This window comes from Lycorma delicatula, chromosome 8 (assembly GCF_047948215.1).
Source record: "Lycorma delicatula isolate Av1 chromosome 8, ASM4794821v1, whole genome shotgun sequence".
Lineage (NCBI taxonomy): Eukaryota > Metazoa > Arthropoda > Insecta > Hemiptera > Fulgoridae > Lycorma > Lycorma delicatula.
In genome coordinates, this window is record NC_134462.1 from 93,316,980 (window position 1) to 93,344,094 (window position 27,115).

The 27,115-nt window shown below is 29.5% G+C and overlaps 1 protein-coding gene across 5 annotated transcripts in view; it reads right to left on the reverse strand.

Moving 5' to 3' along the window:
* The window catches only part of LOC142328605 (inverted formin-2-like), a 189,917-nt gene that overhangs the window by 23,710 nt on the left and 139,092 nt on the right, over positions 1-27,115 (reverse strand). For all 5 annotated transcript variants that reach the window (XM_075372409.1, XM_075372410.1, XM_075372411.1 and 2 more), the window contains 2 exons: positions 8,849-9,054; positions 1,099-1,214 (listed from right to left, as the gene is read on the reverse strand). In XM_075372409.1, coding sequence (XP_075228524.1) covers positions 1,099-1,214; positions 8,849-9,054 — 322 coding nt within the window. The remainder of the gene's footprint in view (positions 1-1,098; positions 1,215-8,848; positions 9,055-27,115) is intronic.

Sequence of the window (27,115 nt, forward strand, 5' to 3'; positions counted from 1 at the left end):
TATATTATTAATTTTTTGAGTTTCTCTTTGTTGGTAAGTAAAATTTTGTAATGGAATATTTTTTAAAAATTCAAAAATTTGATTAAAAGTATTACATTATAAACTAATTTATACAATATAAAAGTATGTAAAATCAAATTTTCTAATCTGTTTAACTTTCAAAAGAACTAAAAAAAGCTGTTAAATATTTGAAAAATTTACTAGTTATAAACTTATACTAGTTATATAATCAAAATTTTCCATTATTTTTAACTGTTGCTCTCAAGGTGAATTAAAAAAGGTATCAGTACTTTGCAAAAAGTTTACAACATTGTTTATTATTCTTGACGGGTGCAACAAGCTGCAGACTATACATTACACTATTCAAGCTATACACTATACAATATATTCTAATAATCTGATAGAAAAACTCTTTGGAACTGAGTAATAGTTTTGCCACTTACTAGAGTCAATTAACACAAACATAACACAAAAACATTATGCTATTGGATAAAATTAATAAAATAAAATAAAACTTATTTAATAAATTAACTTAATTCAATTATAGCAAAGAAATGGTACACTTAAATTAATGTTTAAAAAAAAATCAAATATTAATATCAGGCGCCACACTAACTCATTACCTGACTAGGCTATCTTTTATTTTCATATTTTATAGTATTAATTATTTATTTTATTTATGTAATAAATGCTGATCAAACCAGTATAAATTGCAAATAAGCACATTTTTTCTAGATAATTTGGTTCATAGAAAACGCTAATTTTTAATGAACAAAATATTTTGATTATTTGTATTGATTATATACATGTATTACATTCTTGTATCATTATAGTTATTTTATGCACTAAAAATCAACAGTATTCTCTCAATTTTAACAATTGAAATTGCATCCCTGTTTGTTAATATATATTGAAAAGTAAACAAAAATAAGTTCAATAATGTAAAATACATAAAAAGATTCAAGTTATTCAGGACCATACATTAACTCAGCGAGATTAAATTTAAAAAATAAAATTTGGTATAAATTAATTCCTGTTAAGAATTGTACATAAAACAACGAACTAATTAATTTTAACATCTATATTATTCTACAATACCTTAAAATGGTTTAATGCATCCAATGCCAGTGAATGTCCTTGAACAGAATACATACTTAATGCACATAGGAGTTCAAACACCTGCATTTTCACAACTTTGTCCTGAGATTGAAGGACTGAAACATAAAATGACAAATTTTAACAATTAGAATAGCTTGGTATAAAACATAATAATAAATCACTAATTTTATTGATGATCAGTGATTAACAACATTGATGATCAGTGTAAAATGATTATTTAACAACTAAACAAACCAAAATTTTCACTTAAATGATGGTTTTTTTATTTCATCATAAGTTTTTTAATTAATAAGCCTACCAGGCGGGTCAGTTGTAAACCTATCGTCGCAAATCACTTGTTTAACAGCTGATTTTTGAAGTCAAAGGTTTTCAAATTCGAATTCTAGTAAAAGTTGGTTATTTTGAGTGAATACTGGTGCACTTTGGTGGTTAGGGTTTAATTAACCTCATCTCAGGAATGGTTGGCCTAAATCTAGACAAGACATACTTCTCACTCTTTTATACATAATTGTCATCTCATTGGGCCGGGGGGGGGGGGAGTTGCTTATTATTCACTAATTGACCAGATTGCAACATATACAATAGAAAAAAAATTAACATGTAAGGATTTTCAATATCATTAGTTCTTTTTTTTACCATTTCTTTCTTGAATTTATTGTTGTAAGTTTTCTTAAATCTGGAAGACACATATTTAAACTTTTATATAATTTGAACTACACCATTTCATTTATTATATCGATACTGTGTGTTAATATATTTAACAACACTTTTGTACTAGGATAAGATCCTTTTCTGTGAAGAATTAAAAATATCAAATCTATTGTTATTTATGTATTTAAGATTTGTTTCTATGAGTTGGACAAACAATTAAAAATTCTATTGCAAAAGTAAGAAATCTGTACACGTTTGTTAATTATTAATACTTCCTCTTTGTAAATGATTTAATTTCAAATTAAAAACTTTTTCTAGCACAGGCCTCTCTGATAACATTCACAGTATCATAAGTAGATGTATAACAATTATTGGTCACAGCATATTGACTGAAACAGGAGTCAGTATTTATCTATAACTCCTTCAGAAAGAAAAGTTTCAAGAGAGCCACTTAAAAATGATATCATATTATGTACAACAAAACGTTATGTTCACTTGATATCATATTATGTACAACAAAACGTTATGTTCACTTCTAATTGAACAGAACATTACAATCATATATAATAATTATAACTTCAATTGTTACAAGACTGTACATCTATACCAAAAATTTATTATCATCTTTTAATTATTATTTACACATTCAAAAAAAATCAAACAGGTACTATAATAAATTACTTATAAAAAAACAATAATAACATCAGTAAAATAAGGAATTACACTTAATATTAAGCATAAGAATGTACAACAATGTTTTAAAAATTCACCAAATTTTTTTCAAAAGAAAAGTTGTCAAAAATTAAAACCTATTGTTCCAAAATTTGGTCTTGTTTGTAAGATCCATCATTCACTTATAACGACATCGTTTATGTTGCTTTTGTCAGACTTCACTTAATTAAAAAGAAAGTTAAATTCTTTTATTTTCTAAAAGAGTAGAAAATGTTAAAAGAAATGAATAATTTAAAAACAAAAGAGTCATATACATTAAAAATACATATGCACATGTATAGACAAAATAATAAGTTCTTTATTATTCATTTTTAAAATTGAAAAGAATATAATATTTTTAGGAAACTTTAAAAGTAAATTATACAATCTCAAAACATCTTGACTATAGTTGTGTTAGTTTATTTTCTTTATTTCAGAGTATATTTTATTATTTTCTGAATGATAAATGAATAATAATGCAAATATATATAATCCATTTGTATGATCCATAATGAAAAGAATGTACTGGTGATCTGAGTTCATGCAGGAACATTTTATTGATCAAATTAAAGAAAGGGATAAATTTGTTTACTAAATACTCTGTTTGTAAATGATTTATTTTTAAACAGATATTAGGAGTGCTATAGTGAATTTATCCTATATTTTTAAAGTTATATTTATTTTAATAATTTAAATATAGTACCCACCCTTGTTTTACAGATTATCAACAATATTAATAATTAACCACTTAATGGATACTATGAGCCTGCATTGTTCTTTAAAAACATGGATTGTCAATTTTAAATGGAATAGAATGAGCTGAAAAAATGAATACAATAGTGGATGGGGGCCAAATGAGGTGACAAAAGAATTACAAAAATCAATAAATTTGTTTTGCATTTTGCAAACTGAAAGTCAGAGAAATTATGCTCATCATACATGTACGTTTTGATATGGAGAAGCATGGCACATAGTGGGCGAGTCCACATTTGCTCACATTTTACTAAAACAGAAATATATTTAACAGGACCATTACAATGCGGACCAGGGTAACGGATTTCTTCCAATTAAGAAAAGAGAGAAAATAAAAATGAAAAGAAGACTCTTAAAAGGAACTAAAAGAGATTCTTTTCTCAGAATAACAGGTTTATTTAACAATTTGTTCTTTGTGAAACAGACACTTCCAAAAGATCTTGTTTGCCAGAAGGATTACTGACCCTGAAAAGAACTTATAGAAAAATTTAAAGGCATAGACAATGAAAATTATTACTCAAAAGGACGAGTTGGGTACTGGTTGTGCAGGCCAAAAAGTGTAAGTATGACCAGGCACTAGTGATCAGGGAGTAGTTTGGCGAGGGCCTGTTCAGCGCAGTTGTGATAAAGCAATATCAGTAAACATGTGATAACTATGAGTGGAGCCAGACTATATGTCACGAGTATGCCAGTGTGGACAGTGGGTGGAATACAAGAAGTTGTTCGTCGAGTTAGTGGTAGTAAATGAAAGTGAAAGTGATAGTAAGTCATTTTCATTATTGTTATTATTATTATTTACTTTATTTTTCTATGTTTTTAGAGTAATAAATTGTATTTACATGAAATTTTTAGTTTGTTATGTCTCTCAATATCCTGGTCGAACCTCAAACTTGCAACAATATATACATTAAACACTCATCTTAGAAGAAGGAACTACTACCAGAATAGTTACAAATAAAAATAATAATAATCTTCCACTGTACCTAGCTTGAAGGATTCTTCACTATGAAGGATTATTCACTAGATGGTACTCTCTGCTATTTTGAAGTAAGATGGTAGATATTCCGAGAGTATCTCAGTAACAATGTCTTACTTTACATATCTTTTGTGTTAAGTTTGATTTTTTTATCAGACTATTATATATTTTTATGTAGAAGTAGAAGGTATTCCATCAATTGATGGAAAAAAATGTAAATATTAAGAATAGTCCAAATACACTTAATAAAGAACAAATCATAAATAATTTCTCTATAAAATATAAATAATTAAACAATGCTCAGAAAAGAGATTACTCCATTTTTTCTTATATCAGTAGTCTTCCTTATTTCAGTTTCCTAAAACAGATATGAATTATCTTTTCTACGTATTTTTTTAACACATATCTAGCCAACACAGTATCTAACCAGAGCCAGTTTTTAGAATGTTATATAGGAACTCTACGTAAAAATTTATTTATTTCTTTATGTCGCAAATACTGATCTTTTTAATTTAATTTGACTGAAGTCTATAAAATTTTAATGATGTATGTTAAGTCTTATAAAACACATACATTTTTCATTGGTTTTAGAATGATTAGAATAATGCAGCAATGTCATTCATAATTCACTGGTCTCAAATAAGACGAGATGTAATCTCAAACAAATTATGCAATTATTTAAAACCCTTGCAAAAAATTAAGTCAGTATATATCATTCATTTTAATTTTTTTCCAGGTCAACTAGTTTCAACACTTTTATTCTTGTATAAACTAAAAACCAAGGCCGATAATAATTTAGGTCAATTAATAATCACGAATACTTCTACTTATAATAAATAACAGTGATTAAATATTTTTAATGTTTATTAAAAAATAATTGTATATGATCATACAGAAGCTACTACTTTAATTAAATTTTTATATGATTACATACCTTCACAGATAAAAGGAAGCGTTATTTTTAAAAGATAGGTAGATAAATTATTTGAGGAGTTTGAAAGTATGCTTGGAATTAAGGATTTTCTAGTTTCTGTAAAGGTAATTTCATGATTTGGTAATACACAGTTTATTGAACCATCTCTGCCAAACACTGTATCTAATAAAACAAAATAAATTTACAACCAGACATCTGTTTATTCTACAATTAGTAAATTATTAATTAAATCTAGCAGGGAACAAGTAACGAAGAATTAGACATCTAATTAAAAACAAGACTGATGTCATCGTCTAGAAAGGTTGTTTTTTTACTAGTTCTGATCATAAGGAATCACCTTGCTTCATATCATACAGCCTTTAATTTTTTTTACAGACCAAGTAAATATATCTAGTTCTTACAAAACATTATTAAAATTTAGTTACCTTTCAGATTTACTTTTATCAATTACATCAACCTTATAGGAGAATTAAAAGGAATGAAAAAAAAACCATTACCAAGAAAAGTAGATCCCTCATTTAAGAATTTTATAAAGGTACTGTCAGAAAGCAGGTCCATGGTTGGAGAGATCATTACAACAGCATATTACTACTTAGTATATTGGCATATGTATTTTCCTTATTGGGTAGAGGCATATCTCAGAATATGCAGATGTATACAATATAAATTTCACATCATACAAAAATTACATTTTCATTACATAACATAAGACCTGTTGCAGTAATATGGTTATGATGTAGTTTTAGGGTTTAATTATCATCCATAATATTTTGATGGTTTTGATATGCCCTAACATTCCGTCATCAGGGGAAGCCCGCAGGGTTCCGTTCTCGGTCCCCTGCTTAGGAACCTGGTGTTTGACGGATTTCTGGGGTTGACATTCCCAGAAGGAGTCACGGCCCAGGCTTTCGCTGATGACTGTCTCCTTTTAGTTCATGGCAATTCATGACCACAGCTGGAAAGTACAGCGCAAGCGGCTTTGTCAACCGCCGAGGGCTGGATGGACATTCAAAATTTAAAGATTTCTGTGCCCAAGACGAAGTTCATGCTTCTGAAGGATGCAGACAAATTAAAGGCTGAGTAATCAGCCGAGTAAGGGTTCATAAGTACCTAGGTGTTTTGTTTGATGATAAGATGCTTTTTAGTAACCATATTAAGCAAGTTGCAGCTGACGCTGTCTCTGTGATGCACAAGCTTAGAAGGATTGCTCGGAAGGATTACGGGCTGTCGGGCCGCCAAATGTACTTGGTGTACAGAGGCGTTTTCGAAAGTATGATCGCATACGCGGCACCTGTTTGGGCGCATAGGTTGGAAAGAAATAGAGCACTGCTTCAAAATTTAAGGAGTGCCCAGCGCAGAGCCATGATAGTATGCACTGGTGTATTTAAAACACCTCCTACGAGGCTACTACCGCATTTGGGAAAGGCTCTCCCAATCGATTTAGTGGTGAAAGTTCGAGCAGTCATGTGGAAGTTGCGAAGAGGTCGGGAGGCCGAGGCAATTAGGATGCAGTTTCGAGCCGGGCCAGAACCGAAGCGGAACTGTGATCACAATGCACCGGAACAAAATTTTGTACAGTTGCCCATCTCCCGTCTGCGGAAGAGGCTATGGAGCCTCGCAATGGAGACATGGCAGCTTGAATGGCACACCACGACTAAGGGAAGACCCTTGTATAGTTTTATACAGGATCTGGGGGGATGGTATGCCTCGAGTTTGTTTTTAAGGGGGTCGAGTGCCCAGGTGCTCACCAACCATGTAAACCTGAACCAATATCTGTTTCGGTTTCACCTGGTGGCTGCTGATGAGTTGTGTGTCTGCAGGGAGGTCCAGCCGAACGTGCACATGATGTTTGATTGCCCTGCTGTTTTGGAGGCCAGAGATAGAGCCACCCTGGAACTTAGAGGTCAGGGGGAAACTTGGCCGCTCACAAATGGCAAGTCAGTGTGGTGAGAGCCGCATTATCGGACCGTGTGGGAGGTCCTCGATGAGGTTGCTATGTTCAACCGTCATCGCTAGAGTTTTTTTAATTAATCTAGGTTATACTGATTCCTATAGCGCCGCTGTGGGAAGTTTTTTCCTGAGATAATGGCTGGTCTGATTAGCAAAATAAAATGAAATCAGTTAAAACTGAAAATGAAAAATATGAATACATAAAACTTTAGCAAAAACATTTATTTTTGTGATTATAAAACAGATTTTGATAACTAATAATATGGATCCAAACTGAAGCTGAAAGTCCAATGATATCATTCGGGAATTATCTCATCCAGTACATAAAAGATTACAACGGAAAGTTTGCCAGAGAATATGGTTGGGATGCTAATAATAAACTGATTAAAACAACTTTAAGAATGGGATGGATAATTTAGATGCAGTAGAAATTATTAGTAAATATTCTTCCATTATTAAAATTTATATTTTTAGATTAAACCAAAATTGCATAAGAATAACAGACAGAAAATTTATGATAAATCAGTGCTCTACAATATCATATTTACTTAAGATTACTGCTACAAATCATCAGATGCTTATTCGTGAGTTGAGTGGTTATCAATTAATTAATTTATCGATAATTATCAATTCATTGTTATTATAGCAGTTTTTTTGATGCCACAGAACAATGGTTCTTATCATGATAATGTATAGTTAATTTTAAATGGACTTCAATGCCTGTGTTTACTATCTGTCTTTTCTATTGCGGTTCAATTAACAGTAGCTTAAGAGAATAAAACCTAATATTGAATATAATTAAGCATTCAAACTAAAATGAAAAGTTATAACCTACAGATAAAAATAAATTAGTTAATTATCAGTTACAGACTGATAAGTAAATCATAAGTGATAATTACATTCAAAACAGACATGTGACTGTGATAGTATGACATATGACTGATATGACATACTATGTGATATTTGATCAGTCTAAGAGTTCTAATATTAAGCTCAAAAATATTGTTTTTATGTCTACTTTAACTATTCATGAACTACATTATTTCTACAGTAAATTCCTGGAATTACAACCAGAGTTTTAAAAAAAAAACAAACATATAAAAAGCAAATTATTCTCATTCATTTGAGTAAAATGTACTGGGTTTTCATTAAATCTGAGATTATTCATAAATTATATGATAATAGATTATTTTTAAATAACTCAGTTTCATGTAGAGTTCTTCAGTGCCTTTCTGTACACTGGACAAATGGAGTCTATGATAAATCTCCCTCATGATTGCATTTAAAAAGGAGATTAAAAAATAAAAAATTAAATTAAAAAATAAATTTCAAATCCCAAGTAGAAAAAGAAGGAATGATTCACTTAAACCCTATAATTATACGTCACTGATTTTTTTCTTTTTTAGATGTATGGTATTTTGTTTTTTAGAATCCTCTCAGGTTACTAATGTGTTTCCAAGTCCCAGTTATAATCCTATCATATTCAAATTAAATTGATTAGAATCTATTATATGTCAATAAAAATTACCTAAAATATTTAATTTCAAAGTATATTTTATTAAAATCATACAGTTTTTATAGTACTCAATATTTAAGGAAGAAATGGTTTGATCCAGAATCTAGTAACAACAAGAGCAATGTAACTACGGAGAAAAAAGTAAATAGACAAAAACAAAATAAAATTATAATGCAATTATTGGATTTAGTAAAATCTGTACTAAAATTTAATAAAAAATAGTTATTGCTTTACATACCATTGGCAAGTTGTCTGGTATAATCTCTTTGTTTTATTATAAATTCGAGCCCGCATTGGGAATTCATAACTGCTCGTAAACAAGAAACACATTGTAGCTGAGAACATGTGTTATCCAAACTGGAAAATCCCCGAGTTCCTAACTTCTCCAAACTTTCAAGTAAAACACCAAGCCCATCACACTCCAGAAATTGCAGGATCCATTTCCTAAAAAACAAAAATAAAAAAAAATGTTTTTAAACTATTATGCATTTTTAATTTTGTACACGTGAAAATGAAAATTGTTTACTGAAGTTAGGCGTCATGAAATGAGACAATATTTATCTTTTGTACTACAAGTTCTTACAAACCCTCTTTGAATCGATTTGCTTTATATAATCAGCCGCTATTGTAGAACAGTACAATCAGTCTGAAGGAAACTAAAATTAAACTCTTCCTTTGCCATTTTCCTTTTATCATGTTTGGGTTTTCCTTCCCTAGATGTATACCATAGTAACTGAATATTCACCTTTGAAAAGATGAATGGAGAGCACTGTCCATTGAGAACACTGTGCACCATACTGCACAGGCGATCCAAATATACTTTGTAGAGATTATATAAAAAATAGTACAACATTTTTTTTTTTTTTTTATTAGAACTAATTTTTCATTTGATGTACAAAACCGCAATTTTAGGAAAAATTTCAAATATTTTTTTAATTTATTAGGAAGCCCGGAAAACCGGACAACAATTATTCTATAAAATTAATATTACTTTATTTAGGTTCTAATTTGTTCTTAAAAAATTATTTTTATTTGTGTTAACCAGAAATAAGGGCTCATAAAAAAAATAATAAATTAAAAGAAAAATATTTTTGAAAGAAAGTATGGCGATTAAGATAGTGTTTTTATGGTAAAATCTTAATATTAATAAATAAGCAATTATAAAAATTAAAAACGCAGAAAAATTGCAGACAGTATGTTTGTAATGTAAAATCGCTTCCTCTTGGTCCTCAAATTCCACGACTGAATAAAATATTAATTAATGATAAATACTGTTTTCATTCGATGTTCAAACAATAAAATGTTAAAGTGTTTGAGGGTGTACATCGGAACGACATATCATCCAAAAATATAATCACGGACAATCGCATCACTTAAAGAATACGATTGCGTAATTGAAAGAACATTGATCTTTTCGTGTTATAAGTCTACACGTTAGTATGTCTTTCCTGTCCAGACAGAAGGATAGAGAACATACAAAGAGGATATCGATGAGAAAGGAAAAAAGGTTTGGTGGGAAATGAGTCAGCAGGGATCGGGAGAGACGAGATGAATATATGTGTTTGTGTTTTTATGAATGGCGAAGACAGTACGGCAGGAAACTGAGAAATAAAAAACACGTGTCTAGAATATTAATAGCACACATAGCCACGTGGAATCTTTTTCGGTGGCAACAAGGTGAAATACGGCACGCAACATCGGATAAAATAGTAATTACTATAATAATAGTAAATATAATTTGCGCATAAACAAGTCCTACGTGCAAATATAACGTCTAGATAATATTTATATATATCCCAGATTATCCGTTCAACCAGACAGCTAGCCAGAAGGGCGTCAATCATTAACGTATAATAATGGTTTTATACACCCTACACACGAGCAAGTGTGTAATAGTCACAGCGGCTAGTCTCCCACATAAATAAGTGCACATACTTATAAACTACGCTAAAATATTTTATACTTTGTTTTATATATTACTACTATAATTCATTCGTACATTTATAAAATATTAGATGAATAAGTAAGTTGTATATGCATACACACAGTTTTTCTCTCCTGTTTTTCTTTTAAATTAAAAAGTAATGATTTTAAATATCAATTTCTTACACGTTATTCTACTTTTGAAATCTTGTTTATCTGGATGTTATATTTCACTCTTTATCTCTTCTTATCTTTCGAATGAATATACCAACTTTTATGAAACTTTTATAAAAAAATTCGTCTTAACATTATGTCGTTTTAAATACAATAATTTCTTCAAACAGACGAACTAAATTGTTTAAAATTCGTATATCAAATTAATATTGAGGTTGATTTTTCGAAAAACGTTTTTGTATTATTTATATGTGAATTTTAGATAGCAAAAATTTGCCTTTTTTCAAAGTAAATGCCTCTGAAGAAAATCGAAATTGGTTTTATCACGATATCCCCCACCTCCTTAACGAATTTTTTTAAAAATATCAGTGACCTATATATAGAAATATTTGAGCCAATTCTGAGAAAATCGGTTTGATTAATCCTATATATATATATATTTATCTTTTTCCCTCTAGATGAATTAGTTGGATCCTAAAACGTAAAGATTTGCAAATAAAAAAACCCGTTACCCTATTTTCCATATGATTACCATACTTTCCCCTTTAATAGATATTTTAACTATATTTGCCAGGAAAGAAAAAAAGACTGCCACATGAAAAAAAGCATTAAAATAATGCTTTTATCAAGACAAAAGTATGTCCTGTTAAAAATAAGAAAAGCATTACAGTGAAACAACGTTTTGATAAGCGTGAATTAATGTTGTTAGGAATACTTAAGTAAATATTACTTCCAAATTTTCCACTAATTTTCTTTAATTAAAATTAGTTATTAGTTAAAAAAAAGAAAAATATCTTAATTTTTATGCCAACGTAAATTTTTGTTAGAAAAATTTCATGTTATACGGAAGAAATTTATAACGGGACCATTAAAAGGAAATTTCTCTTTAAAATAAAAATGAGTATAAAAACTGGTGGATGCATTTTATAAAGATTAAAGCTTGAACGTACAACCTACATTAAAAAAAAAAAAAAAAACTGATTGAGATACTTGAGAACCTTCACATTTTTTTGAAGTGAATATATTTTTGAGTTCTATTTTTATTTTTGCCACATAATAAATGTTAAAAAGACAATAAGTAAATATAAAAAGTACTGTTGTTTTATAAAAAATTCAAAAACAACATGACTAGTATTAACAAACAGAATTTTTCCTTAATATTGCTAGCCAATATTCAATTTCCCACACATACTACTCATTAATATTGCAATGAAGAGTGTGAGAAACCAAAATTATTTCACGGCCAGTTATTTTGTTTCCACAAATTCGCTACTGTTTTCCAATAACAATTGGCAAATGGCCAGTAACGAGGTAAGCATTAATAAAATTGATAGGTATATCTACATAATTTACATCATTCTATTTAAGGATATTTACTTCTTATATTTCACCACAAATTTATTCAAATAATAAAATTTAAACATTTAAACTGAAAGTTGATGAGCAATTCTAGCATATATAATCGCAAAAAAACATATTTTTTCATGAATGCAAACTATAATCATATGATAAAATAATTATTAAAGTTATCAATATTTATTGCATTGAAAAAAATGTTTTAAAAGATTACAGTTTTAGTATGTCACTTTTTCAAATTTTATTATTGAAATTATTTAAATTGACCTATATAAAATTTAAAAAAAAATATATAATTTATATGTATAAATCATTTTCAAAGTTAAATTAGATAACTACATCTATTGGCATTATTACTGTTGTTTAATAGTGCAATACTTAGTGCAACACATTGGTGTCAAACCTATATCTTTATTTTTTTTTTATTAGTTAATGTTAATATTTTTAATTAATAATATTATAATTATGAAATCATAAATAAGTATAAAATTATATCTAAAAACAAAAAAAAAAAAACTACGATAAAATGATTGTTCATACAGATTATTCTGTATGGTTGTGAAACCCAATGCGATTTTTTCCATACCTTTTCCTACATTATGACAAAAGTGTGGTTTACATAGTACCTTAATTTACAGGGGAAAAAAAAAAATAAAACAGATAATAAACTTAATTGTTTTTAAAAAATTTAAGTTTCTATTCATAATAATTCCAAATCCCTTTATTAATTAATTTACTCAATCGTGAAATAATTTCTCAACTAGTTTCCATAATTATTGTGATATTACAATTAGCAAAACATGTTTTTAATTAACGGTTAAAGGAAACTTAATACAAAAAAAATAAAATAGATTAAAAAATTATATTTATGTAATAAATATAAATAGAAAAAATCTTATATAGGCGTGAGAATCTAAAAATCAATATACTACTGTAAGTTATATTATGGTGGGGTGATTTAAAAAAGCAGCCAACAAAGTTGTAGTACTTTCCAGGCATTTATTATTATTCGCATTTATTTTTGTATAGGCTTATTTATTATTATTGAGGAAAAGTAATAATAATATACACGAAAAAAGCTAACCAAGATTTTTTTTTGTGTGGAGGTAATTTATGATTTAAGTTTTATTGAAAAAACATCATTGTATTTTTAAATAAGCCAATAGAAGTTTAAAAAATATAAATAAATAAAAAAATCGAGGTTTTTCTGCTTTTCTAACTCTGAAATCACCTTCCAAACTTTTTTGGTTTTTTATGTTTACTATGTTGAACGGAAAAACAAAAAAAATTCCTTTAAGAAATGTTCATCCAATAATATAAAATTACCTAAGATTGCGTTTTTGAGATTGGGGACTTTTATCCACAGAATAATTGCCCCCAGGTATCTCTTTTGGGTTACTTGCACTAATAATAACTCTAGGAAAATGTAAAAAAGAAAATCTGTTAAAAAATATGCAATAAATAAAAAGATTTGGGGCAATTTTTATTTTAATGTTAATATATATAAGCATGTACGCAGCATGTATTGAAACTTAATTAAGTGAAGTTATGTTTCCAAAATTTTGAGAAAATTGACCCCAAAAAAAACTATCTCTACCCACCCCACTTCCTGGAGATATTGATCCCAAACTTTACGTCACCCTTTTTTTTACTGATTACCATTACTTTCCTTCTTGCAGCATAGCTCTACAGCAGCTATGATGCCAGGATAGTAATATGCCCAAGTCAAATAATTATTATGGTATGGTGATCGTTAAAAAAAAATCGTTAGGGAATTGTTTATAAATTAATACGGACTTAATTATAAGGATTAAGTTGAAAATATATACAGTTTAATAATAAATATCTTTTGCATCAAGTATTACAATTAAAAACTGATTTAATAATATTCACACCTCGACCTTCCCGTAATACCTATTATATTACCTATACGTAATCCCCGCCAACGTTTAGAATTTTTTGAAGCGCTTCACACAATCCTAAACTCTCTCTCATACCCTTTGCCACCAGTCTATTAAATAATCGGAAAATAGCTCTCCTCTCTTTATTACCACATTAAATTCTTTAACTTTTTGAAAAGAAGTAGCTAATAATTCGGAATTCTATTTTTTCATCCGAATCATCCCAGCAGAATTTTGAAACGCGTTTTCGTACAACAGACGGCATTTTTTAGGCATCCCTGTTGCCTACTTTGGATAACGCGGAATAATTTCCAAAACGTTTCACAATAGGTTTGCGGATTAATAATTATTTACAAAAACCGGTTTTAAGAATTTTATCAGATATATAACGTTCGGAAAATCAAAAAATTCGAAATTCACAGTCGAAGGGATTTCAAAGTCGATTGTGTTTTGTTGTTAATTTTAAAACTTTATTACTCGCAAATAAATGATTGTATTCACAAAAATGGTAGAAAATGTTGTCAAAAACATTATCAAAAAACTGTTCGAAGTTGAAACTTTTATTAGTAGTTGAATAATGGAAAATTTGTTAATTTAAACTTATATTTGTGGAAAACCCTTTTTTTTATGAATCTAAATAAAAGTACAACAAATTCCATAATAACATTTTGCTTACTTAAATGAATCGTTTTTTAATATTTCGTTCGGCCCGTGAAAAATGTTATCTTTCAAATTCGGCCCGGAGGCAAAAACTGTTGGCCAGGCCTGTATATGCATGTAAATTTTATTTTTGGTAAGTTTTGAAAGTTAATACAACAAACATTTATGCTTATTCATTACTTTTCAGAATATAAAAATATTCTGAAAGAAAAGATACGCTTATTATACATTCGATATGATTCAAAAGTCTTGCTGGTTTGCTAAATTTTAAAACTCTTAGCAAATGATTTTTTGCAATTAAATAAGGTTTAAAATATAATTTGTGGAAAGGAATACCAGAAAATATCGCAAATTTAATAATTAGTATAATCGATTGAAAATGAAATCGCCTGCTAACAAATACTAACAGAAAAAACATGCATAGACATTGTACGAATACATGCATATAACAGAACTAATTATATATTATATTCAAAATAAATTATGAATAAAAAAAATCTGATGTGGACACCGCAACTTTCTTGTACGTCTACTAAATTACATATATTCATTAATGAAAAGTACTTCTGTTATTCTTTCTTTTTTGCTATTGAATTATTATTCATCGTAAAACTTTTATTATAATGGAAGTTAATAATATTAATAAATCAATATATTTAAATTAAAAAAAAAATTAAAAAAATGAAAGAGATGAAGTCTGATTCGAACCGATGTGCCTTTCCCTAAGATCCAAATATTTCATTAATTAAAATTTTATTTGGTTATAACTCTGGAACTAATGAAAATAAGTACCACTTATGATATATTGTTGAAAAACTCTCAATGAGGATTTATTAGTGCAGTAAGAAAAAGTCCAAAATCCAATTTTTTGGGTATTTTGGGCTTTTTTTGGATACTTTTGGTTTAGTCGATTGCAATCAAAAAAATTGCAATCCAAAATTTCAACATTCTACGGCTACTCGTTTTTGAGTTATGCAAGATACATATGTACGTACAGACATCACGCCGAATTAGTCAAAATGGATTCTGGGATGGTTAAAATCGATATTTCCGTTGAAATCTGGAAACCGAAATTTTTCGCGATCACAAAACTTCCTTCAATTCATACAAGAAAGTAAAAAAACATGCATAAACATTGTATTTTAATGTACTAATAAAATTTTAAACTTACTACTATATTTTACGATAAATAAAGCTTTGAAGATGAATCACTACCAATAATGCATTGTAATAGTGATGTGATGGTAGTACAGTAGCATTATTCCACCGGAAATATTCTCTAATTGGATTATAGACAGGTGTAATTATGATGATCAAGCGATAAGACTGCGTGAAGGACTATATATATATATATATATATATATATATATATATATAGTCTACATATGTATAATTTATTATAGCGTTAAGTATTGTATATAACAGGTCCTACAACTCATGCTGTTAACGTATCCTCCAGTCACTATGTATTCAGCCGTTTCAACAGTTTATTAGAAATATATTTTATTCTAATATCAAATTTTATAAATTACATAAATTAGAATAATTCAATTTAAAAAAAAAATTAAATCGTCAAAAACTGATTTATCTTATAGTGCTGTCTTGCGCCGTCAGACTACCATTTGTTTCGGTATCTTCAGAACTCTTTAACGGCATAAAGTTTGCTTATAAAAGGGCTGTGAAAATCATTTATCGTAATTTTTCGTCCAGAAAACACAGAAGTTCTGCAATGACGGGATTATGATTTTACCACAAAAAAAGGAGAAAAAGTGGGTAATGAAAATGGCATATACGTATTTGATTTATTTCGTTTGAAATTGTTTTACACTTTCATTAAAATGTTTAAGTTTATTTTAATTTAAACGTTTTAATTTTTATGTAAATGTTAGTAGATATTAAAAATATTGTCAATTAAAAAAAATCACAGAAATACAGAGAACGAAAAGAACTTTGCATTCTTTTGACAAAAAGAAATGTGCAAAGAAACGAGTAAAGTACCATAAAGCATGAAAACTCCCCTGGAATGCAGAAATATATTTAATTTCCCAAATAGATATTTATACTGTAAGAATATAACAGGTATCAGGCCAAAATTTTCAGATCTTGACTTTTCATAACCCCCATCTACCAAAAAAAAAAATTTAGCATTGAAAAATTTCGGAAAAATGCAGTCTAATTTGATTCAAAAACAAATGAAATTATTCCGTTTCCTAAGCATGTCATTTTGGTTATATATTTAGGCAATTTTATTCAGGGGAAAGGGATAAGCCATTTTCTACTTCCTTGTACGAAGTAAAGGAAGTATTTCAACGGAAATATCCATTTTGACCACCCCTGAATCCATTTTTACTAGTTTCGGCGTGACGTCTGTACGTATCTCGCATAACTCAAAAACGATTATTTGTAGGATGTTGAAATTTTTGATTTTGGACTGATGTAACATGTAGCTGGGGCACTTCCTCTTTTCATTGCAATCGACTGAACCAAAAGCGTCCAAAAAAAAGCCCAAAATCCCCCAAAAAATTGGATTTGGGCTTTTTGTTAACTGCAGTAACAAGCCCTCATTGAGAGCTTTTCAACGAATATCATAAGTGGTCGTTTTATTTTCACTGGTTCCACAGTTGTAGCCAAATAAAATTTTAATAAATGAAATATTTGGATCTTACAAAAAGAAGACGTATCTGTTCATCTTTTAACTTTTTTTTTAATTTAAATATATTGATTAATTAATTATTAACGTCTCATTGCAAAAAAAAAATTAAGATGAATAATAATTTAATTAAAAAAAAATACTTAAGTTATTAATGAAATAAAATTTCATGTAATGTTCATTTTTAAAATATGTGTATATGTAATTTAATAGACGTACAAGGAAGTCATGTTGCGTCCACATCAGACTTTTTTCGTCAGTTATCGTTTCGTTTGATATCTTCAGACTAATAGATCCATTTCTATGAAATTTAACCTAAATATGATGCCATTTAATATTAAATGTTATAGAGAGATCCAGTCTCAAAAAAATACATCAAAAGTATTTTCATAGTGTTTTACATTAATTTTTTTCGCATACTTACATACTTAATTTTTATCCTAGGTAGTAGTGTGTTGAGGTGAAGCCCTCGGTTGTTAGAGCTACGTAAATCTTTTTCGTCTTTTTGACATAAATTTCCGAAGAAATTCTCTTGAATTCTATCGTGAAAATTCTTGAGTAATAAAATAGCATCAAAATGTTGTATTAAAACCATCCATATTAATAATTCAATACTGACCAATGATAATGAAAATAAAATAAATTAAAAAACATCTTCCAAATCTTAGTATTCTTAGCGGTTTTCCATTTAAAAGATTTTCTACTTAAGTTGTCTAAAAAAAAAATTTATAACGGGAGGACCACAGAACTTAGTATAAAAAAATCAACCAACAAAAACAATGAATTTGTTAAAGAAAAGCAAAATAATAAAGCTTGATCACATAAGAAAAATAATTGTCATTCAAGTTAGAAGGGCGGATTCCGCTTTTGGTTAACCTGGAAAAAGTACCCAAAAAGTTCTAACTTCGGTTCCTGCAGACCGATTCGCTTGAAAATCTGTAGCGTTATATTTCTACTAGGTTTACAAAATCCTACCAAATTTCATCAAAATAGTTAAAAATTGCGCCCAGTAGAACGAAAAACCTTGAAAATGTACCCAAAAATCTCGTTTATTGGCTCTAACTCCGGTTTCTGTGAACCGATTCGCTTGAAAATTAATAGGGCCCAACAGATATAATTCACCCCCATCAAGTTTCGTCAAAATCGGTATTTTATCTGGTAGAGCGGACAAAAAATCTTTTATAAACGTAAGATGTGTATGCAAAGATTGCAGAATTGTGTTCAGCAGACTCCAAAATGTAAAAAATGTTGGCCCCCTCCACTGACACAACCCTTATAAAATTTGACCAGGCGCACAAGCGACTTCTACAATTTCTTTGAAAATCCATTAAAAAATGTAACTTTATTGTATTATTGTTTAAGTATTCAAGTTTCTCGGTTAGCATATCAAAACTTAAATTAAAAAAATATCTCTAATGGTATATAGAAAACATTTAATTTAGCATTTATTATTATTTATTTAAAATAATTTCTAATATTATTTTACCTCCGGGACCACCGTTAAGTATAATTTCAGAGGATGAGACGAATTACAATTTTTGTAGGTTGTGAAAATGCCACGCCTGACCGGGATTCGAACCCGGGACACCTCTGGATGAAAGGCCGAGGCGCTACCCCACTCGCGCTACAGAAGCCGTAACACGTTTTTTAAAAAATAAAAATAAAATTGCATAAAATTTTTATTTCACTAATAACTTCAGATTTTGTTATTGTAAAAATAACAAAATTTATATTTCTTAGGTTAATAATTTTATTAATAAAATCAATTTATTTTAATTAAAACAAAAAAAAAAGAAATGGAGTCGGATTCGAACAAATCTCTTTCCCATGTAAGATCCAAATATTTCATTAATTAAAATTTTATTTGGCTATAACTCTGGAACCAATGAAAATAAGTACCACTATAATATCGTAAAGAAATCTTTCAATGAGAGCTTATTACGGCAGTAAAGAAAAAGTCCGAAATCCAATTTTTTGGTTGGGCTTTTTTGAACACTTTTGGACCACTCGATCCCAATCAAAAGGGGAAGGTGCATAACTAGATGTTGCAACAGTCCTAAATCCACAATTTCAACATTCTACGGCTAATCGTTTTTGAATTATGCGAGTTACATACGTTCGTACAGATGTCACGCCGAGACTAGTCAAAATCGATTCAGGGATGGTCAAAATGGATATTTCCATTGAAATCTGAAAACCGAAATTTTTCGTGATTACAATCCTTGTACTTGGTACAAGGACGTAATTTATCTTTTTCATAAAATTTTATTTAAACTAAAATAAGGAAATTTAAATGTTTTTTTTTAAATTAGGATTTAAGTTTTATAAATCTTTTAAGAGTTATGTTTAAGTGTTTTATTTTTTATTTAAAAAATGATCAAATCAAATTAAGTAATAAAGTTTATTACATAAATTGATGTAAAGATTTAATTATATACGCAGATCTTCAGAAACAAAAGAAGGCTAATAATAAATATAAAGGTAGTAAAAAAAATGTTTTTTACGCATTCTAAATAGCAAGCACATGTAGATAACAGCTTCATAATACTAACAGATAAAATTTTAATACAAGTATGTTATCTGTAATATATTATGATTTTTTTTTTATTGTTAGGTATTAAAAAATGATTAAAAAATAGTATTTAATTATTATAATTATATTTGCATTGTTCATTGTAATTACTCTATTACAAGATCATTTTTAGAGATAAAAAAAAATAGAATTTTTTTTCTCTCTCATAAAATACGCAATAAAAATAATACAATATATTACTACTACATACATTAACAGGCAGCGAATAAAAATTCCTAAAACTTTTTTATACTTTAAACAACAAAAAATCCCTTTTAATTAATTTAGCAAAATTTCTAATTATTTATAACGTATGGTGTTTTGAAAATGTTGGATGTTTTTAACACATGGAAGAAATTTTTATAGAACAATACACTCTAGAGCAGTGTTTCTTAACTTTTTAAGTGAGCCGCACCCCTTTGAATCTGAAAAAGGTCTCCGCACCCAATTGAAAAATACATTTCGATTTTTAGGTTTAGAAAAACACTTTTTTTGTGAAATTTATTGTTTATTTCTAAAAAAAGGAAATTTTTTATAACAATATTATTTTTCTTAATGACTAGACAAAAAACAATTGGTTGATGTCATTCAAATACATACTTTTCAAATATCGCAAAAATAATATTTGTATATTGTTAGAGGCTTCTCCCGCACCCCCAAAAATACCTTCCCGTACCCCCAGGGGTGCGGGCACCCCCGGTTAAGAATCTCTGCTCTAGAGTAATCGGCTGATTACATATCCTCTATTCTATAACTAGTGTGCGGCTCCATGAATTTTAACCCGTCAACTTTGTATTTAGTGTTGATACCTTCACGTTATATAACAAATATGTCTATATTTTAGTTTTTTAAATTTTACCATTTTGTTTTTTGTAAGTTAATTTGTGATTCATTGTGTGACATCTTCAAAAGTTTGGGTGAGTAGGATCACGCAAAAACCTCCCGTCAAAACCTTACAAAAAGAAGAGGGCTGCAAATGAATTTGAACCTGTTCTGCTGATAATAAAGATTAGACAAGCTGCAAAAGATTATTATTTACCACACCATCTTTCTGCACCGCCACTTTAGTAACTTTAACGAAACCCATTAACAATGACAAGAACAAAGAATTAAAAAACAAGGGAGCACAAACTGCCGTAATAGCAGCAGAAGAGGAACTTATTGTATCACGTATAATACTTATTATGGATTGGGATTATCCTTTTGATCGGACGACACATTACGACTTTTTATCAGTCTTTCTTGACCGGCGAGGGAAAATAAAAAGGCTTTCAAAACTGATTTGCCGGTTTCTGAATTTACTTTTAGTTTTTTAGAAACTACATAAAGAAACATTAAGTTGAAGACTACGTCAAAATATAAAAAGAGTTTTTGCGCTGCAGTTTCTCTTGGAATTCTTCAAAAATATTTTTAAAACTTATAAAAAGAAATAGCTGGTTTGTCAGAAACTAGTATCCTGGATACTCACAAAGACATTTCAAAAAGGGGCTGTAAATAGCCGGAAAGAGAAATGTACAGTTCTAAATCAGCAACTTCAATCATGTTTGCGGCTGCTGGTAGCGGAGACCTGTTGCCTACGTACATTGTCTTAAAGACAAAACAGTTACATAATACGTGGATGGAGAATGCTCCAAAAGGAACAAGTTAGGCTGATTTAATAGCGAATGCTTTGGTTATTGGATCGCGACTTTCCTTATTTTTCTATAAACTCACTAGAACAAAAATTCTGATGGAGACAACCTTTTAACGTACCTGTCTTTGGATTCCGTTAGACTATGTGAGGAAATTGGAATTAGTATGGTAGTTTTACCCTCAAATTTTATACACCTTTCGCAACCACATGATATGACCTTTATTAGGCCATTAAAACAGAGTTGAGAGAAATTAATAAATTGGAAACCGACCCCATGGAAAGAGACATTTTTTAGACGTAAAGGCAGGAAATATGGGATATTACCACTCAAACCGTCAGAAGAGATAGGAAGGGTACCATCTGAAGAAGAAGTAACACAAATGACGGCGTACATGTATTAAATGGAAGTAGAGATCAATCTTTGATCCAGTTTTCAAATGAGGCAGATGAAACAAAATCGGTATGGGCAAAAAAAAAAAAATCAAGAATTATAGTAAAAACAGGTAAAAGTTCCGCTATAGAACTGGAAAGCCATCATGAAAGTGAAGATGCAGATGAGACAGACAAACTGAAAGTGCCCACGAAACTGTCGATGAAGCTGCTTGTTTAACTTCCTATCATAATGTTGTGCAAGTTTCGGAACATTAGTCTGCCTACGAGTTCACTCCGTATGTAGCTGAAACAATTATAACAGTGAGATTTACGACAAACAAACGTAACCGGAGGTTTACGACACTCATTAAAAATGTTACTGATAATGGCATTAACATCAAATGTTCGCAAAATCACATTTGGCAAAAAGAATGAATTTTTATATTTCTTCACATTGAGAATCATTCTGTGATAAGTCAGCAGCAGATTGACAGACTTAGAGATGCTAATTAAAATCCACAGAGGACAACATCGATTCAAGGTTAATGCGACCCATTACAGCAATACATCCGAGAGAGACATCTTTTTCGTGGTCCCACAATCCCTTCCTAGATGTTTGTGTGTCTAGAAGAATAGACTGTTTTTCTTGCTTTCTTCATAAACGACATAAGACGATCCCCGACCCTGTTAACGCGAATATTTTGCTATACAAACTATAAGTAATCTAACGTCCTTTTCCTTTTAAGTTGAGGAAAACTGCCGGAAGATAGCGCGACAAGAATGGAAGAAGCAGCCCAGCAGTCGCCCGATGGAAGAGAGAAGAGGTCTGCATTTTCCCCGGTGTTGTCATTTCAGAGTCACAGGAAACTTGACGTTACGGTCTGTAAATTACTTACAACCGGAAATACAGAAAGGCAGGCTAAATAAGAAATAATTAGAACCTACGACTAAGAATTTGAATCTAGCCCAGAGTAGACCCTGCCGAGGCAAGATAATGAAGATGACGAGCGTGAATAAGAGTTTCCCAACCCTTAATTCAACAAACATCCTCCTTCCTACATTCCAATCCTTCTTTACCCCAATTCCCCTTCCTAGGGGAGTGCATTCCATCCTCCAACAAGTAGGGCTACGTCAGGCACATTCCTGCTTGACCGAAAAGCACTAGCACCCACAGGCCAAGAAGAATCGTATCGGGAGAAAGAAGCACATACAATGTTAGTCTCCCAAAATCAGCCCGAGTAACGATATTCAATCTGGTTTTAAAGGATCGGAACGCGATCTACAACTCCGGCCATGAATCAAAACTAATGTACAACTGACAAAAATTAAACAAATACCCGCATGATAATAAGAAAGATCCAGCAGCAAGGGACTGTTAACCAGGCTCAGCGATTAATAGGGGGGATACATAAATCTCCCGCTACTCCTGCGTTCCGTTCCGTTCCGCACCCCTGATACTTAAGATTCCTGAGATACTTAGACGCTAGTCAAAATTTTCTAAAAATATGACACTATCAGTGGTAAAGAAAGTGAAGGTGTAAAACTAGTACAGGACTTTCAATCGGTCACTTTAGTTCATTCAGATCACTGAAACCCATTTACTTCTTACTTTCCCTAATAAGAAATATGTTATTTTTGAGAATAGCTAATTGTGTTTCTGCGAGTAAATTTATAAATCCAGTACATAACAACGTTTTGCTGTAATAACACTTATAAAGAAAACGTTTGTGTTAAAATACTTCAAAATTTGTACTGACAAAAAGCAAAAAATGAGAAAATATTTTATGAAGAAAGTTAATAGATAAACGTTCACTATTAATTTTACAAATTTTTACTTTCTTGTACGAAGTAAATTTAGTATTGTGATCGCGAAAAATTCGGTTTTCTGATTGCAACGGAAATATCCATTTTGACCATCTTGAATCCATTTTGACTAGTTTCGGCGTGACGTCTATACGTACGTATGTTATGTATCTTGCATAACTCAAAAACGATTAGCTGTAGAATGTTGAAATTTTGGATTTAGAATTGTTGTAACATCTAGTCGTGCACACCTCCCCTTTTGATTGCAATCGACTAAACCAAAAAAGCCAAAAATCAAAAAAAAATTGAATTTTGGACTTGGCGGTCCAAAATGGTTGGTAACTGCAGTAACCAACCCTCATTGAGAGTTTTCAATGATAATCATAAGTGGTTCCAGAGTTATAGCGAAATAAAATTTTAATTAATGAAATATTTGAATCGTATTAAGGGGAAGGGCACATCGATTCGAATCAGTCTTCATTTCACCTTTAACTTTTTTTTTTTTGTAATTAAAATATATTGATTTATTAATAATTATTAACCATTGATCGTAAAAAAAGTGTGTATGTAATTTAACAGACGTACAAGGACGTCATGATGTTCACATCAGAATTTTTTTAAATTAAATTTTAAAAGTTGATTGATAAATCTTTTTTCCTGTATTCTACAAGGGGATGAGCACATATTATTAGGAATGTTTTGCAAATTGACAATAATATTGATAAATGATATCAAAAAATTTGTTAACATATTGTAGTAATTCCGGGACAGAGAATACTGGTGTATAACTATCGTATATTCATTTCCTTTTACTCTTATACGATAATAACAGAAGCATTGTACTCTTTCAATAGATATATTGACAATTATTTTATTTAGTAATTAAAGAGGCTCGTGTCAAATTACTATTATTACATTATTTATATGCATAATGTTTTACACATTGAGGTTGAAAGAAATTTCTCAACGTATAATAAAATGCCAAACCTGACCAGATTCGAACTTACATGAAAGAATATCACGAGAATGAACAGAATGGATTAATTAAAAAATTCTCCTAATACAGGTATTTTCTGTAGTACTTTTTTATTATTTCGACAATATTAGTTTTATGTATTTTTCTAAAGCTCAGCAAGGATTAAGTTTTAGTAAAAAAAAGTTGTTTTACACGATTAACCTTTCTAATTTTAGTGACCTAAAACAAACTTTTATATAATTTTTTTTTTTAAATTGTTTAATACTATAACAAATTTTGAAAACTTGCGTGGTACTTTAGGCAAACGGACGCTTTTATATCATAAGACGTATTTTCATTATTTCTTTTATAGTTTTAATACTTAAATCTATCCACAGAGTAAAGAAATAAAGAAGATACCTAGTAAAGAAGATACATTTGTAATTGACCGATTTCCTAGCACGACCAAATTTAATGAATTAACATCGTTTGACGTGAAGCACAAATTCTCGTACAATAATGTATTTTACCTGCCTCAATCTTTTACATTAAAACTAAGGTAAAGCCACCGGTGCGGATAATAGTTTTAAATTTAAGAAACTAATTAAAATATTAATGTCTTTTAAAAAAGCTATCCTCTCTTCCCAAACTTTCTTTCTATATACAAGAATGTAAGTATGTACGTATAAGAGAGGGGTGCATACGTTTACTATGGTATGCGTTTAGTTTTATAAATAACACGAAGTTACATGCAATTAAGAAAACTAAGTTGTCTACTTTATTCTAAAAATTACTACCATCTAAACTAATTTGAAATTAAAAAAAATAATAATTTACCAGAATTATAAGATTGCCTTTTTAAATTTGTTTCAGTTATTTCATCGTTATACTGGATATAAAATACCGTATACAAACACTATTCCATAAAAAAACCATCCCACAGTTAGTTCTTAAAATATCTATGTTTTTTCTAAATATAATTGGTTTCCCCATATACATATATATTCACAAGAGCGATATATCAATCAACAGCAATCAGAAAAGATTATGGTGCAACAAACGCAGTTACTACTCAAATAGTCAATTTGTTTAACCATCCACGAAAATAACATACCGATGTAACATACCATAACGCTATTTAAATTCCGACCCTCCACAGTTAGCCCTAATGCAAAAGCATAGTGTTCTTTGGATTTACGTACATGAATGATAGCACGTGTACACGCTGACGCGCGCGAATAGAAAAACATTATACTCTGTACATTTTTTATGTTATATATATATATATTATTTATAGTTTACAAATCATCAGATACACACATATATAAAGTAAAATTGATATCACCTTCGAGTCAAGTGTTAAAAAACCTTTCTCACTCAATAAGGCCTTTTTGGATCCACCAGACCAGATCCATCATCAGTTAATAAGATGGAAGTCGAGATAAATCTAACTTTATATATGTGTGTATCTGGTGATTATAATTAATTATTTACAGTTTACAAATGTAACACACAGGATAACATGTTTGAAAAATTGATGTTAACAACATGTTATATATACAACATAATAAATTTACCTAGTGTAATATTTGTTAAAAATAAAATTAGCAACAATAATACATTTACCTATTTTTACAGACTTTTCGAAGAAAAGTACGGCATTACTTTCGGTACACGTAATGAAAATTCATTACATTTTTAGGTATGTGTGTATCCGAAGCTGTGCATTTGAGAATTTGAAGATTATTGGTAGAGTTCGTTCTTGAGTTACGCTCAATTGTTTAAAAACCTTTGAAAATTTTGCTGCTCGAAATTACTAGATAATTTCATTGATATTTACATATAGTGTATGTATCTTAAGATGTACAAGTGAAAATTTGATGGTTTGTTGGGTCGTTATTCAGTTACACTTAATTTAAGTTCGACAATAGAAAACCATAACCTCAATTTCAGGTTATTTTTCATACGCTCTTATGCAGCAAGTCTCGGTGATGAGAGAGTTAAAAGTTGATGCTTGAATGTTGCATCTACTCATTTTTAATTATTCCATCAAATTAATGTTACATTATTTAATTTTCTTATAAACTGAAATTACATTTTAATGTTAAATAAAAAAAAATTATACCCTCTTAGTTTCTCATTTAATTTACATTTTATATATTTCTCACGCAAAATTTTTTTATAAAATATTATACAAAACAGAATAACGAAAAGTCGCTCTTCTCGTACAGAACTTGATAAAAATTTTTTTAACGTTTGGCTCATTTAATGCCGTACCCTACATCTTTTTTTATTAAAAATATTCCACTTTTGTACTTTTCTATTGCGCGCATACAACATTCTATTACGAATAAACGAAAAATTGATTTTTTTCCATATTACTCTTTTCCTAAGAAAAGATATCACGTCACTACTCTTATGTTATAATTCTTTACCCATGTTTTCCTATCATAAAGCGCTAACAATTATTTTTATTATTTATATATAAATAGAACATTTTTTTCTG